This window comes from Botryllus schlosseri, chromosome 8, assembly GCF_051294905.1.
Source record: "Botryllus schlosseri isolate E-star chromosome 8, Bs_hap1, whole genome shotgun sequence".
NCBI lineage: Eukaryota > Metazoa > Chordata > Ascidiacea > Stolidobranchia > Styelidae > Botryllus > Botryllus schlosseri.
The window spans coordinates 1,334,512-1,349,637 of NC_137243.1; the positions used below are offsets into that span (position 1 = coordinate 1,334,512).

At 39.3% G+C, this 15,126-nt stretch overlaps 1 protein-coding gene and 2 long non-coding RNA genes across 3 annotated transcripts; 2 read left to right on the top strand and 1 right to left on the bottom strand.

Annotated features, from left to right (window-relative positions):
• The first annotated feature begins 1,438 nt into the window (after positions 1-1,438).
• Positions 1,439-2,355, top strand: LOC145444634 (uncharacterized). Its single transcript, XR_013916728.1, has 3 exons — positions 1,439-1,558; positions 1,776-1,855; positions 2,160-2,355. It is a non-coding gene; the product is annotated as an uncharacterized LOC145444634 (long non-coding RNA).
• A 4,621-nt stretch (positions 2,356-6,976) lies between these two features.
• On the top strand, positions 6,977-11,249 carry LOC145444423 (uncharacterized). Its single transcript, XR_013916673.1, has 2 exons — positions 6,977-7,066; positions 9,879-11,249. It is a non-coding gene; the product is annotated as an uncharacterized LOC145444423 (long non-coding RNA).
• On the bottom strand, positions 10,685-13,882 carry LOC145444415 (NPC intracellular cholesterol transporter 2-like). The gene is made up of 4 exons (XM_080322404.1): positions 13,758-13,882; positions 13,073-13,177; positions 12,561-12,736; positions 10,685-11,336 (listed from the first exon to the last, which is right to left on the bottom strand). Exons 1-4 carry the CDS (start codon positions 13,825-13,827, stop codon positions 11,193-11,195), a joined length of 495 nt encoding a protein of 164 aa, XP_080178530.1. The 5' UTR covers positions 13,828-13,882; the 3' UTR covers positions 10,685-11,192.
• Positions 13,883-15,126: the final 1,244 nt, after the last annotated feature.

Genomic DNA, 15,126 nt, shown 5'->3' on the forward strand with positions numbered 1-15,126 from the left:
CACGCAATATTTCGGTTCGCAAAGAATGAATTATGTCGTATCACGCTCAGTTTCAAGGTCAAACCAGGTAATGACTTAACTTTCATTCTAATGTCGCATGAAGATTCATAAGTTTTGAAACTCCATGTTCAAATAATTGAAATCCATATACCCAATCCAGTCGTAACTCGAATTCGAGAGCTATCTAAATACGACGGATTCGATGTTGCAAAAGTGGCCTGGCTTTTGCGTTTCAGTGTCCAGACTCATTCCTACGTGAATTCAATCAACAAGAATCAAGATAACATGTGAAATTTCTATTTCGTGCAAGAATATAGCAAGTATCAATAGCAGTATGTTATATAATACGAATAATATTTGCTTAAAATTTACATGCTAACAAATTGCCTGAGTCGCGGCGAAAAGTGTATGAGACCTCAGATATAGGTTGCTGATTTATTCCTGTCTATATCAACCCCAATATCAGTTTGATTTCACAACACAACACAACGAAAACATATTTTTCCTAGTATTAACTATACAAAATCCAATGAAGACATGCATAGACAAGGGTATATATTAAAGAATCTCACATGCATAGCCACATATACTTGGAAAGAGCAGCACACCGGGGGCCTGAATATACGCCTTTTGTTTCATCCGTACGCGCGTCAAGACTGGAGTTCAAGTTGTAACAGTTGACGACATTCCCAATCCTACACAATGAAGAGTCATCATAGCTGGAGCCAAGTTTCCGACAGCCTTGAGAATATTGGGTCACATCCTGTTCTTGAAAAGCCATTTTCTTCCGAAAGGGTCTTTAGCAGAATAAACAAAGGGCTTTAGACGCACTCCAGGTCAACAAGCGTTGTGAATATTCCCTCGTGCACCGTAATGTCATGTAGTATACCGCGCAGAATTTTGTAATTATTGCAAAAGCACAGTAAAGCAGTCTCTTGCCTGCGAGTTCCAACTGTCACATACACTGCACTGTGAAAGTATATCGCGTTAATTGTACGCTGTTGTCATTAAAATATTATCCTTGGTTGATCAGATATCGCATATCCTGGAATGACATAATGATGAGGTATACATGACAATCGCAAAACAACGGGACAACATCAACAAAGACGAAAAAGGCTCTCAAGTTCTTTGTGATCCTCAAGTTGTATATAATGCGAGAGTGCCGTAATGAAACCCGGATTCGCGATCAAAGTTTACGCTTTGAAACGTAGGCCTACCATGTTTTATATTCCAGCAGTTCGATAGGCAATGGTCGCAGGTGTTGGGCTGTTCGGCATTCACGTAAAATATACGACCACTGTAATGCTTATATCCCCGTTTTACTGGAGTTGATGAACCGGGTCCAGGCTACTAACAAGATTTCGTCTCAGGATTGGAGAACCCAATGCAACCAAGTTGAATTTATTAGCATTGTTAATCAGAATCATTCGATTTCTACAGTGCGTATATCTACATTCTACAACCGTGTTTGACGATACAATTGGTACAAGACAGCAAGAAAATGTGGAAGAAGCTTCTTTTTTGCATGTTGCTATTTATCAGCATGTACAGTATGGTACGCAACTTATACGCATCCGTCATGATAGAATGATACCTTGAATTACGTTGTCATATCACGCACAAACATTTATTTGTCGTCTTGTCGAGCAGTTTCGACAATTTACTGCGTCTCGGTCCAGGTTGTCGTGTCTACGTTTGATCTTGCGATAGTTCGAAAGCATCAGAAATTGAAATGTGAAGTACGATTGCTCAAATCCATGATTTTTGTTCAGATTCATGCAAAGGCTTTGCTGATAACTGATGAATGCGACAATGATGACGATTGCAAAGATAACCTCGGATGTGATTACCAGTAAGTGTTCGTGTTTGGATACGGTGACGATCAAGACTTCCAGTGCAATACGAGAGTAATAACCAAACTAGCATTCTCGTTGATCAATTAATTGTAGTGGCGAGACGTATCATTCCAGTATTCGAAAAAGTCGTCTTTCACCACTCGACTCTTTACAATTTATAGCCTGCACGATTTGAATTGTAGTCCTCGAATCATTGTGACCAGAAACACTTTCAATAACCTCGACGTCTGTCATTTTATGTGTGATACACGCCACACTGCTCTCAAAATGACAGTTTATTCACGCGGGAGTCATTTTCAGAACAAAGATGTGCCTCATCGGACACAAAATTGAGTGGGGGATTTAAAGAGAGAGATGAAGTAAGCAAGAGGAGAATGCTGTATTTCGTAGTTTTCGTCTCGTGTCAAACGTAGACTGTCGAGTCATAGAAATAACCGTTACAAAATGATCATCAGATTTGATGAATTTAGTTCAAATACACTCCTTGAAATTTAAACTGTGTTTCTTGATGAGATGAAGTAAGATATTCCGCAAAAAACGCAGACTGCAGGCGCGGATGAAGCGGGTATCTATTATAAAACATGAGCTAACTATAATCATGACCAAGTGGGAACTTTTCTACTCCTGCCGAACGCCGGGATGCTGTGGCAAGCTGATGAGACAAGAGTAATGTATGAAAACTGTATAATTATATTGTAATAAGCGTCAGTTGTAATGGATCCACGCAGAATTAGAGCTGCCCTGAACGGTCGGTTTCGCAAATTTTTGTTGCTGTAGGCTCGGTGAACACTGAACATATAATAAACACATGCAATTGAATACAACATCGACGCTCGGCGAGAGAACCTTTTCTTCCTCGGCCGCTATTCTGTGGAACAATCTTCCATTTTCTATCAGACCATCTGACTCACTATATGTTTTCAAACGCAAAATCAAGACCGTTTTATTCACACGAGCGTTCGAACTACAGTAGTGTTCATTCCGCCCTACAGCTACAACCATGCACGCCGTATTTTAGGCATATCGTTTACTTTTATATTTTTATTGCCTTTTACGTACAGCGCCCTATACTGTAGTAATTATGTGTTATTATATTCGGCGCTCTATAAATTATTATATTATTATTCTCATTAATAATATATTCTTATTGAAATATCTTTTCGGGTTTATTTCAGTATGAATATGTCACTCAATTGTATGTTGAAGTTCTATACCTATCCAAGAGTGTCTTCAAATGTCAGAATGCTGTAATAATGTTAAAATCACACCATTTTTTAAATTCAACCCTATAACCATATGCAGACGCTGCATCACGGCGGCAGCGTGGCACAATTCGAAGAGGCACTTAGCGTAAGATAAAACGAATCCTTGCATCGTAAAAAAGTAAGTGTAACTGTAAGCGGACATTGAATTAATACGAAACAGATGATTGCAAGTAGAGTCAGCGTACACCTATATCGTATTTTGGAACCGAATATCGAAAACTAGCAATTTCACCGATCACCTCGATAGCGATATATTCAGCCGATATTTGAACGATATAGCATTACAGCGCATTTCCAGAATTTCACAGCATTTATTGAACAGCCATCCAGCTATTGCTATGTTGGATATGAAATAAATTAGAAATATTTCACCTAGATACCAGTAGGCAGAGGTGGTCAGTAGCTAACTATTTATATTTTTCCTGAATACTAAAGTAGGTTTTGCCTACTTGCCCTCATATTATTCAAGTAGTTATGATTTGAGACTATTTCGAGTTTCGACCTCTACTGCACAGTTTTCACTTGTTTCGGCAAAATAGGCCTAGAAGGTACTATTTCCCTTGTTTGAAGATAGTTGCGGGGGACATAGCGCAGTGGTGACGATAAGCGCCTACTACTCTGGCGGACCCGATTCGATTCCTGTCGTAGGTTTATCTGGGCTCCTCTTTCCCCCCTCTCGCCGTTCTTACGACGACAAAAAAGCCCAGGAAAAGACCCGACGAAAGACAGCACTCACAAGGAATGGAAAGAACTAGTAGAAAGAGCCGCGGCTTCAAAGAAATTTCAGCATCGAAAAAGAACTGTGACATCGGGCAGTCTAGGCCGAGGTGGATATTAGATTAAAAGGATCGCAACTGCGTGTCGTTCGACATCCTCCGATCTGTTCATTACATCGCATTGTGTCCTATCGCATTGTACATTGAGTGTGACTTGTTCAGATGAAAAATATAACAGAATGAATGTTGTATAGTTAGTTCTACTTGTACTCAAGTATAGAAATTAACGACGTAACTTCATCGTGAGTACCAACGATAGCTACTTTAATCACATATGTGCAAGCTATAAAATAGATCGATACTCCCAGTCCAGCAGCAGATTTTAATCTCTCACTCATCTTGTGCCGCCGAGAAAATTGAAGATAATATTACCTCTAATGGCCCATACGGATATTTCTTTTAAAGTGTGATGTCCAAACAATACTATCGGCGAACCGATAACAATCGCTCGGGCTCAAATCAATCGCTAGGCCTCAAATTACATGAAATAATGAAGACTGCGGTCATCACAGTAATTCGTCTAGTACCGGAACTCAATGGCTTTGCCGTCGCATTGAGTTGCTCGCGTCGTCGCTGCAATTGTTTGCTGACTACAGCGGCGTTTTGTCTGCGTTGCTGATGCGTTTCCTATTGACACGTCCGCCAGATCGAGTTTCCTCTTCAAGTGATTAGTGATATTATAGAATGTAAACGTTTACATTCTATAGTGATATAAAACTGTCCTGTAGGTTGTTCAGAATTGAACGACTTTCAAAAAGTCATGGTTTTCAGTACGTTTCCCTTGCCTTATGCCTTAAAAACAAATTCTAGCTACTTTTTTGTAACTCATCCCTTGCATGTGTGGGCATGTTGAGCTGGAAGAACAATGAACATCGGCAGAAAACGGGGGATTCCCCTACAATTTGAGTCCCACGATTTTACTTAGCCTACTAAAATGCCATTTATGTCATAGTTTAAGCAGCTGTTGTGGTTTGGGGTGATGTACGACCTCACTATAAATATTTTTTCGGGTTCAGGACACCATTTTGATATTGCACACTGTCTTGGAAATCCTCAAACTTACTTAAAACTTAGCATCATTTTGCACGATTCACCATGCAAAACAATATAACTGTAAATACACCATCCAATTGCACAGCGACATTGTAAATATCTTATTATTCAATGAAACGTAAGAAAATAAAGTGGAACAGGATAATGAAGCAAAACAATAAAAACAAATAAATGGATTTATTTGACAAAAATCCAATACCAATCAGGTGGATGAATGGGTTGATTTTTCTTAATTTTGAAATCTTTGCCGGAGATCTTCCGTGGCTTGTAAGAGACTGTCTGGTGTTTTCTGTCGTCAGGTATGTACATAGCGCGGTCGGTATTTAAATTCATCATACGTGCTGCTGTATCGTTAAGTTCTTGACCACTATTGACAGATTCCCGAGCACTCCTGAGACGCGGATTACTATGCTACCCTGGCACTGGAAGACTCGACCTGATGGTGTTCCACAGCTATAGCATCAATAAGAACCAGGATTCTGTCCTAATCAAATGCACAATTAAAACATGACATAGGTCTCTGTGTCATTGAATAGGTTTACAGTCAGAAATGTAGATGAATGATCAGATTAATTTTGTGCAAATCTGAAATCCCTGCTATGGGGGTGTCAGCTGCCTCTGACTAAAATATATGTGCTCTAGCTGTAAGTTCACCTTCATTACTTCATGCTGCTGCAGACCGCTGAAGAAAACAGACTTTTTGCATGTGATAAAGAAATTAGAAGGCATAGCATTTTACCATGATCGAGGGTCCCAGATTAGCAACGATTGGCGCCAAAGACAAAGAATAGTTTTTTTTTTATTAAACTCGTGCAATAAGCTGCTAGAGTTGCATCGCCGCAGTAAGTGGCCAGGTAAACATATACAGAGAGCTCTTGTATATCTGCACAAGCACCTGATTCTCCCCATAACAGTGATTTTGAACTTGCACAATATGTATCTGATCATCCATCTAAATTTATTGCTCTGAAAGTCACTGTAAACCAAATAAACGGCAGAGATCTATGCCAGTATTTTTAAACGTTGATTTGCCTGAGACATCTTTTTCGTTCACATTGGGGGTATAGTGGTTAAACACCATTGAACGAGTCTTCCAGTTTCAGAATGACATAGGTATCCGCATTTCGTGAGTGCTCGGGAATTCGTGAATAAGTGTCAAGTACTTAACGATCCAGGAGAATGCATGATAAAATTATATCCCGACAACGCTATGTACAATGTACATTATACATACCGTACGACAGAAAACAACAGGTCTGTCTCTTACTACCCGTGGAAACTCTCTGGCAAAGAGATCAAAATTTGAAAAATTCAACCCATTCATCCACCTGATTGGTATCGGATTTATGCGAAATTAATCCATTTCTTTGTTATGTTGTTTCGCTTCGTTATCCATTTTCACGTTATGTTCTTACGTTTCATTGAATAATAAGATATTTACTAGGGATGGTGTGAGCCTCTGAAATGTTCAGGTTCGTGTGAACGCGAACCTTTTTCAAAGGTTCTGTATGAACGCGAACGTGAACCTCATGCCGTCACGTGACGTCATATTGCTAATTCTAACCAACTCAGGCCACATACCGCTACAATGCTGGAGTGCATATTGACGTTTTAAACATCGTCAAATGTATCAGCTGGGGCAATCAAATGATAAAATAATCTCATAAAATTAATATCTTCCGTCGCTTTGCCAACAATTTCGACGAGGACTTGCGAGGGAATATAAGCTTATACCCTTTAACGGTTCAGGCCAGACCGGACTATGTATTCGAAGTCTGAGTATGTATGGCAACGTTGATATTGAGCAGAGTGTAACATGGGTTTCCATACTTGCTACCGATATTACTCCATTAACAAGTTATACAGCAGTAGCCAACACCCCAATCGCACGAACTTGTTTTTTATGACATAATAAGCATATGAAGTCAAGATTGACCCCGTACGCCTGCTAGATTGTTTACATCAGACAACGATGTCAACTTCACTGATTGGTTGAATATGAATAAGTATCATTCGATGACTACCTAGATGTAGTGTATTTAGCTCTTGATGTTGTGTTATTTCGGGTCACCCTCATAGCAGAGAGTCACTTCGAGCACACTTTTGTATCAAAGTAAGTTAAATTTTTGAGATTGTCAAGGTGCATGCTCGTTTAGTGTTGATTTCGTACGTTTCCAGCGCCATGCATGTAGTGGCCCGCAGTTGGAATGCAATAAATTTCAACCAAAGAAGTTGTAATGAAGTAAGAATTGCAATATATGAAAAAGGCTCATATTGCAGAACCTACCAAGGTTCGTTTGTGAACGTGAACCTCTAAATTTCTGAGGTTCACACACAGAACGCGAACGTGAACGTCACGCTCACACCAGAGTTGGATAATTTGTAATTGAGCTGAATGTAATTAATTACATTTTACAATGTAATTGTAATGTAATTGTAATTTGACAAAAATTTTGCTCAATTACAATTTCAATTACATTAAATTGCTATTGAGACCTGACAAGCACAACATAAAATAATTGACTTATAATGCATTTTCTTCAAATGTCGACAAGGAATTTGGTGGATCCATTCGCGGAAAGCCCTTGACTGCGCCCTTGCGGGCGAAGTTTTTTAATTTTTACCGCTGCGCTGGCCTCGGCTGCCATTGTATACAATTATTAGATTACTAACCAACGGATGGATTCGCAACACGTGACTCACGATTGAATACGCCGAGAAGCGAACTGCTGAGCCGGCTAAAAGCAGCAGAATTGATAGTCCCATAGCTGGCGATCCAAGCGTCGAAATTTGATATGTATGGTCCTAATCGAAAGCTAGTGTCGCACTGATTCCGCAATAAAAGTATATTTCCAGACAATGGTACCATCCCAAAATAGTCGTGAAAGTCTGGAAATCGGCATTGTTCTGAACAATCGCTGGGCGTAATTGGTCATTGTTGTGGTCATGCTGCTGCAGCGCTCACACTTTTCAGAACAGTCGGCCTTAAACGGCTATTTTTGAGCAGTTACATTGCCCTGACGAGATTTTAATTTGTATTTTCGGAATTAGTGCATCAATAGCTTACGATAAAGACCAGATGCATCAAATTTGGACGCTTGGATCGCCAGCTCTAGGACTACAAAGTTTGCTGCTTTTAGCCGGCTCTGCAGTACGTTTGTCGGTGCATTCATCCGTGACTCACATCTTGCGCATCTATCCGTGGGTTGGCAATCTACAATACGATTTCAGATCACGATGCTGCATCGTTACTTCGTCTGGCTAACTAACCAGACCACTTGATATTATATAACGTCTTATCTGACAAAGCAGGGTTTTGTTTTTACTCATCATCATAATTCCTACGTCCCTCGATAAAAATAATATTATTTCTTTAATTATTATATACTATATACGCAAATCCAACACGTGCATATATTATAATACTTTTTTCAACGACATACTGCATACTGGAATAGTTAGAAAACGTTTTTGCTTTTTATTAATCAACGGGTATTTGCGTATTATGAATGAAACATGAATACTTGAATTGTTGTTAATTACGACGCTACGGTTGTCAAGGAGCACGGTTGAATTTATGATTATTCAATTACATGTTCAACAGCAGCAATTGTAATTGTAATGTAATTGAAGCATGCAAGGAGTAATTGTAATTGTAATGTAATTGAAACATGCATGAAAGTAATTGTAATTATAATTGTAATTGAACTGAAATAATGTAATTGATCCAACTATGGTTCACACCATCTCTAATATTTACAATATCGCTGGGCGATTGTATGGTTCATTTACAGTTGTATTCTTTTACATGCTGAATCGTGATAAAGCTAAATATGCTCAGTTTCGGGAATGTTTGAGGAGTTTCAAGGCGCTGTGCAATATGAAATGGTGTCCTGAATTCGGAAAATATGTACAGTGAGGTTTTGCATCACCCCACACAACAGCTGCTCAAACTGCGACATATATGGGATTTTAGTAGGTCAAGGAAAATTGCAGCATCCAAATTTTACGGGAATCCCTCAGTTTCAGCCGATATTCTTAAAGCTCAACATGCACACAGATGCAAGGGATTAGTTACAGAAAATATTAGCTAAAATATGTTTTTAGGGCATAAGGCATGGGAAACGGACAGAAAACCATGACTTTTTGAAAGTCGGCCAATTCTGAACAAACCTAGTGTAATTCTATACGTCGCTAATTTGCTCAGATAAGCATTACTACGCAGTGCGAAATACAAGGGGTAAATTTTTCATGCCGCTCAATTGACCGGCAAAGTTGTGCTGATCCATGTATGCCGCTTACCTGATTTGCAATCAAGTTACGAGGTTGCGAGTCACAAGTCAATTTCACTTTCATACTTCTGACTCGCGATAAGTCGAACGATTTAGTATTCGCCACCGATTCCAAGTTAGGGTGCAAAGGATTAAAGGATCATAGCTAGTGTTTATAACTGTTCATGTTCAGTGAGGAGTTCAAGTCATGTTCAACTCACTTTTTCACGACTTTGCTTGGATGATATCGAATATAATAATTTTGTCACCCCTTCCTGTTTACTCAAACGTATAAAAGCCAGTTTCTGGCGTTTGTTTTTAAGTAGGCTAGGCCTCTCGGTAATGATAATCGAGATACTATTAATGTGGTAGCTTGACTATTCTTCGAAGTCGCAATGAAATGCTTATTGTATTGGCCAGGGATATCTAGTTCTAGTCAATTACTTTTCAAGCCCAATTCGAAGGTGACCCAAAATTATATCGCTAGTCAACATAAAGTCACATTGGCACAATAAACTACAGCGTGTGTTCTGTGTTGATTTTGCTGGGGACCACGAGTAAGTTATAACTTTTCCAATGGACCGCTTCGTTAATTTCGTTGAGGTTTGAGAACCACTAATCTAGATGCATCATTTTAGTTTATTTCATTTCCAGGAACAGCAGTGGCTGTGTGGCCGTTCAAAGAAATAACTTGAAGATGCAGGAAGAAGCTTCAAGCTAGATGCTATATCTTTTTATTGTCGGCTGAGTATATGGGTGTTATTAGTACCCGATACGATCAGACTCTGTTGAAGACTCGAGTCATTTGCAATCCTGCCGTATTAATGACAGTATACGCGGCATACCTAACGTAACCTTGTTTGGCGCGTATGCTTCAACTCTCAGGTCATGCGAACTCAAGATGTTATTTCCTGTTATTATTATTATTAGACTCACCGCTCCCTTTCGCGACAAATGCAATCCATGTGCACTGTGCAGCGTTCGCAAATTTGCCCGCGTGCCTAAAATGCGCCTAGCAGCAATTTCTCGAATGAGAAAGCCATGTCACTGAGTTTTTATGAAAGCGATAGCATGGCAGCTGGGTACGCACGAGGTACAGTTCTCGCAGTTACATGATGCGCGGTCAATAATCAATCCGGTATTGACAAGACGAATGACAAATTTACTCAGCTCCACCTTGAAATGATCGCGATATCGCCGGCTGTCAGTACTCGCGATGTGATGAGGCTTCGCTGCTCAACATCTTAACGAGTAAAACTGGTGCACAGACGAGACATTTGCCTTCTCAGTACGAGAACTGGCTGATTTTATGTGTAACATTCTAGTATAGAATTAAATTCAATTCCACGGTTCCGCGAACTCAGTCATTGTAATTCTAGTCTAATTTGGAAAAGCATAAAAATTTGTAGTTTCCAAGTCCAGACCTGTTAAGTGTGTAGACGTAGAATGATTTCTCAATGCACATCCCATAGTATAACCTTTAATTTCCATACCGTTCCGATTTGAAATGCATAGAAATAATCGATCAAAAAAACGTTGCTTCGTTACTGCGCCAAGCATACATGCTGCATTCAGTGCATTGAGGAATATTGATCAATGTAAAAAGTGACGAAATCACTCGCAATTCACAGGGATAGATCTTTCCCTGATGGTTTCCAAACACAAAATGGCTACCTTCAAGCACTACTGTAACATTGACATAAACTAAGTCATGATATGCAGAATGTGAACACTTTTTTTGAGTGGTCATCAAACAATATCAGAAACGGCGATAATTTTATTTCATTACCTTGGGTAAACAAACCTAACTCAATTGTGATAGAAGGTATATCGAGATAAGGTAACTGATGGTCCAAGACATCAGCAATAGTATCGACCGACCAAATTGCTTTACAAAATTTGCCAATATCAGACAAAAATACGTTGCTTGTAAACACTTTAATCTTTAAACTATTCCTATCCAAGTTTTCATTCCCAATGCATTTTCTTGACGATCTTTTCCTTATATCTCGCATCAAGCTCGTCGTTGGACTTCACAACTGCGACAGGTATTTTAGCGCACACGAGTTTATCATCGCCACTCAACAATTCCCATTCAACGAAAAGTTTTATCTGAACAAGAAATGTATCGTGATTTCATTTTGTCAAAAATTGGGATTAAGAATTGACTAGTTTAACCGAGTTATGGGAAAGAAATTACAACCGGCTGTCAGTCAGTGGCTACTAACTCCGAGCATCTACGATCTACATCAAAGTTGGCTAATGATCAACTAGTGAGTAGGGCTGCACAAAATAGAGGGAGAGTGATAAGATACTGAATCGAGTTATTAGGCTTCGAGTCGAGTAATACTCATTATGGCGCCACTCAAAACAGTACTTATGTGTGTGGAAAGTTCAAAACATCTACCATGTGAGCGACCACAAAGACTAGAATGTCAGATCTACAGTACATCACACATTGTTTGGTATTTTTTTCGACCATACCTATTTAATTGCAGTTTGTGACTAAACTGCTGGTTGATCACAACTTCACTAGTTAGTCATCGACATGTCGAAAAGAGTCTAAATTATGTCAAAATTGTAGCGTTAGGTCAAAAAATGTCAAAATCGTTTACAAAGTCAAAATTCTTTTGCAACCTGCATTTCGTTTGTTTCGTAGATTTTGCACTTTTTCATGTAAAAATTTGTCAGTTTCTGAGTCTAAAAAAAGTTTTTCAGGCCAAACTACTTTGCAAGGACACACAGTTCCAACCAGAAATGAAGGTTAGTAGTACAATTCCAACATTATGTGGCAAAACACCTGATTTGCATACGTTACAAATCCAGTTTTCTAAGGTCAAAAAATGTCAAAATTTTGATTTTTAGGTCAAAATCATCCGTTTTCAGGTAAAAAGAAATCGCCCCAGTCATTTCCGATAACGCGTGTAGCTTTGTACTATACGTTCGTAGGCTATTTTGTGATACAATCAATCGAGGTTTACAGCCATCCACAGTGGCAAAGAGTATCGAGACTACAATTCCTGTTGATACATTACCTTTAAGTGGAAAGGTGATCATAATTCCAGTGCTCTAAAAAATCATCTCTCACTACTAGACTAAAATCAGTAGAATCGATACTCAATTCAGAATAGAGTTAATCGAAACACCGTGCCCACTGCACAGCCTTACTAGTGAGTGATAACTAGACTAAAATCAGTAGAATCGATACTCAATTCAGAATAGAGTTAATCGAAACACCGTGCCCACTGCACAGCCTTACTAGTGAGTGATGAGGGCGGATAGTTCTTGTTAATACGGATGTACAATACATGAACGGATAGTGTTTGATGAACTTACTGCTGGATATTCACTGAGAATAGGCAGAGTAGCCTTGTAAACCACTGCGGTCCCAGGATCCAGAGGACAAGTCAATCCAGAGTTTTTGCAGCCGTCCGGCTGATCAAACGGAAACGGAACTGGTACGCCCGCCACCACTCCATAAATTTTCACCGCAACTGATTCAGCGCTGCTACCTGCAAGTTAGAATCAATACGTCAAGTATTTTTCACGCGACTTAATGATAACGAGCCAAATTCCAACATCCACGTTTGCGATTAATCTCGTGTATTCCTAACAAAGCATACGCAGGGCGAACGTCAGATCACGGCTACAACAAAGCAAGCATAGATATACGCAAACTTATATCGCCATCAGAGCCACTGTTTTAGCGGTTTATCACTGCATTCAAAAGGCCTGTCACCGTATTGTTGCCAATTCCATTGTTTGCGAATATCGTCTGATATAGGCCTACTGATAATTCATTTTATCAGCATCACTCTCACACGCACCAATGCAATAAAACCACCAACCTGGAGTAAATGTAATTTTCACAGTGTAATTGCTGCCATGCTTCAATTGACAGGGATTTGCTTCGCAGGGTTCAACATTGATGGTCACGTCTCCTGCTTTGGATCCTAAAACAGGTTATATGATACGTAAATTTGAAGAAATTGGGTCAATCTAGACGAGGGATGGTTAAACTACGGCCCGTAACAGAGTTTCAAGAATCGGGATAACCGGCTTTCATCCCTAATTTTGACGATGAGAACGACCAGCTTCAAAATTATTGTCAATGTTTCTGATGCATGTGCGTTATAATCGAATCGAAGTTTGGTTTTTTCTAAATATACAAATGGATATCTATTATCTCCGTGCCATATATCACTATATAATCACATACCAATATTGAATTTTGGCTTAGTATCTCAATTTTATATATACAGTGTGGCCCGCGAAGGGATTCAAATGTTGAATGCGGCCCGCATGCTTAAAAGTTTGCCCAGCCACTGTTCTAGATGAACACATAACTAGAAGAAAAAATACATTGATAAATGCCAAGACTAACCAGAACTTGCATAAATTTGAAGAAATTAGGTAATTCTAGGATAAAGTACGAATCCATAAACCATAAGGAAAAGTACATTGATAAAGTTCAAGATTATTTAGCACTTCTATAATCACCAATTACTCAACAGACGGCATTGCAGCACTTACCACAGTCTTCAAATTGAACGTCAATTGCGAACGCGCAAACAACAAAAGACAATAAGACTAGCGACTTCATACTGTGTTACAGGGTATTGGATACTTCAATAAATGCAATGTACAAGTGCTGTAAAGAGATTGAAAGATTTTTACAGCAAGCGTCTTGGCATTGCACTCTCATATCTAATTAACAGTCAGCAGCCACTAGAAATCAGCGTTGCCATTCGGTCCGGGGTTCGTGACAGAATACTGGATTCTGCGACTAAACAGCACTAGATCGACAAAGCATAAACACTATTTTAGAAATGTAGGTCAAAAGTTATGGATTCAAGTTAATCACAAACTACGTATGAAATGCATTAATTAGGACCATGGGTTCAACATGGACTTCTGAATGTGACACCATATACGCCCTGCTGAGTTCAGGGTCGCGATAAATGTCGCCAACGCAGGTCCCTTACTCTACTACTGAGTGACAAAAATGCATATAAGCAAGGCGGAACAATAACCAAACAGGCTTTGATTTTTAATTGCCACCCCTTGCAAAGTACATCAAAATAGAATCGTATTTTAAATGGATTTTAGTGGACTATACTTCTAAGAATATACTTAAACACTAGTTTAAGCCAAACTACACTGACTAAATACAGTGCGACAACAGACTGAGATTGGCGACGACGCCGAAGTGGAGCCGACCTCAACTGGAGTCGGGTTGTTCCACTACACTGAGTTATATAAACAGCTAGTTCCCAATGTTGTATGTAATCCATAACATATAAACGGAAAAACGTACTGATCCTCGTCTAATTACCGTTCTACCTTGATTTCATAAAAGTTATTCATCTATCCGGAAAGTAGTAATTAAAAATGCATACACTAGTGTTATAGTTACTATAATATAAGAATCATTTCGAAAGCGCGTGTGATCGGAAGATAGTTGACCAAGACAATCGATGGGGCACACTCTCCGACTTTTGGACCCGAGTGGCGTGATGATCGTGCGGACGTCTCGATGGTCATTCAAAACGCTGCGGCGTACACTAATCATAAAGTTTTGGGTGTGGTTTTGGAATGGAATACTCACTATCTGTTACTGTTTAAAGTGAACATGTCCCACATTATGCTGTAATATTACTTTCACATGGGACGAATCAAGAAATGACCTTGTCTACCAGTCCGCGAAAAGTTCGTGTACTTACGCGTAGCGGTCAAGATCACTGTTAATAATTGACAGCAAATCATGTTAAACTCTTCAATCAAAACATATGTGTTACTGATTTCTGGAAATCCTTATAATGTATGATGAGCTGCAATCAATTTTCATCGTTGAGCATTTGTGTTTTCCGAAGACCGGCCGGTAATAAAATTTTATTTGAAA

Excerpts from the sequence above, each read along its gene's own strand:
- LOC145444415 (XM_080322404.1), bottom strand. The coding sequence starts at position 13,827 with ATGAAGTCGCTAGTCTTATTGTCTTTTGTTGTTTGCGCGTTCGCAATT. Across the intron at positions 13,178-13,757 it reads CGTTCAATTTGAAGACTGTG|GATCCAAAGCAGGAGACGTG; the intron begins GTAAGTGCTGCA and ends AACCTGTTTTAG. Across the intron at positions 11,337-12,560 it reads TTCTCAGTGAATATCCAGCA|ATAAAACTTTTCGTTGAATG; the intron begins GTAAGTTCATCA and ends TTTCTTGTTCAG.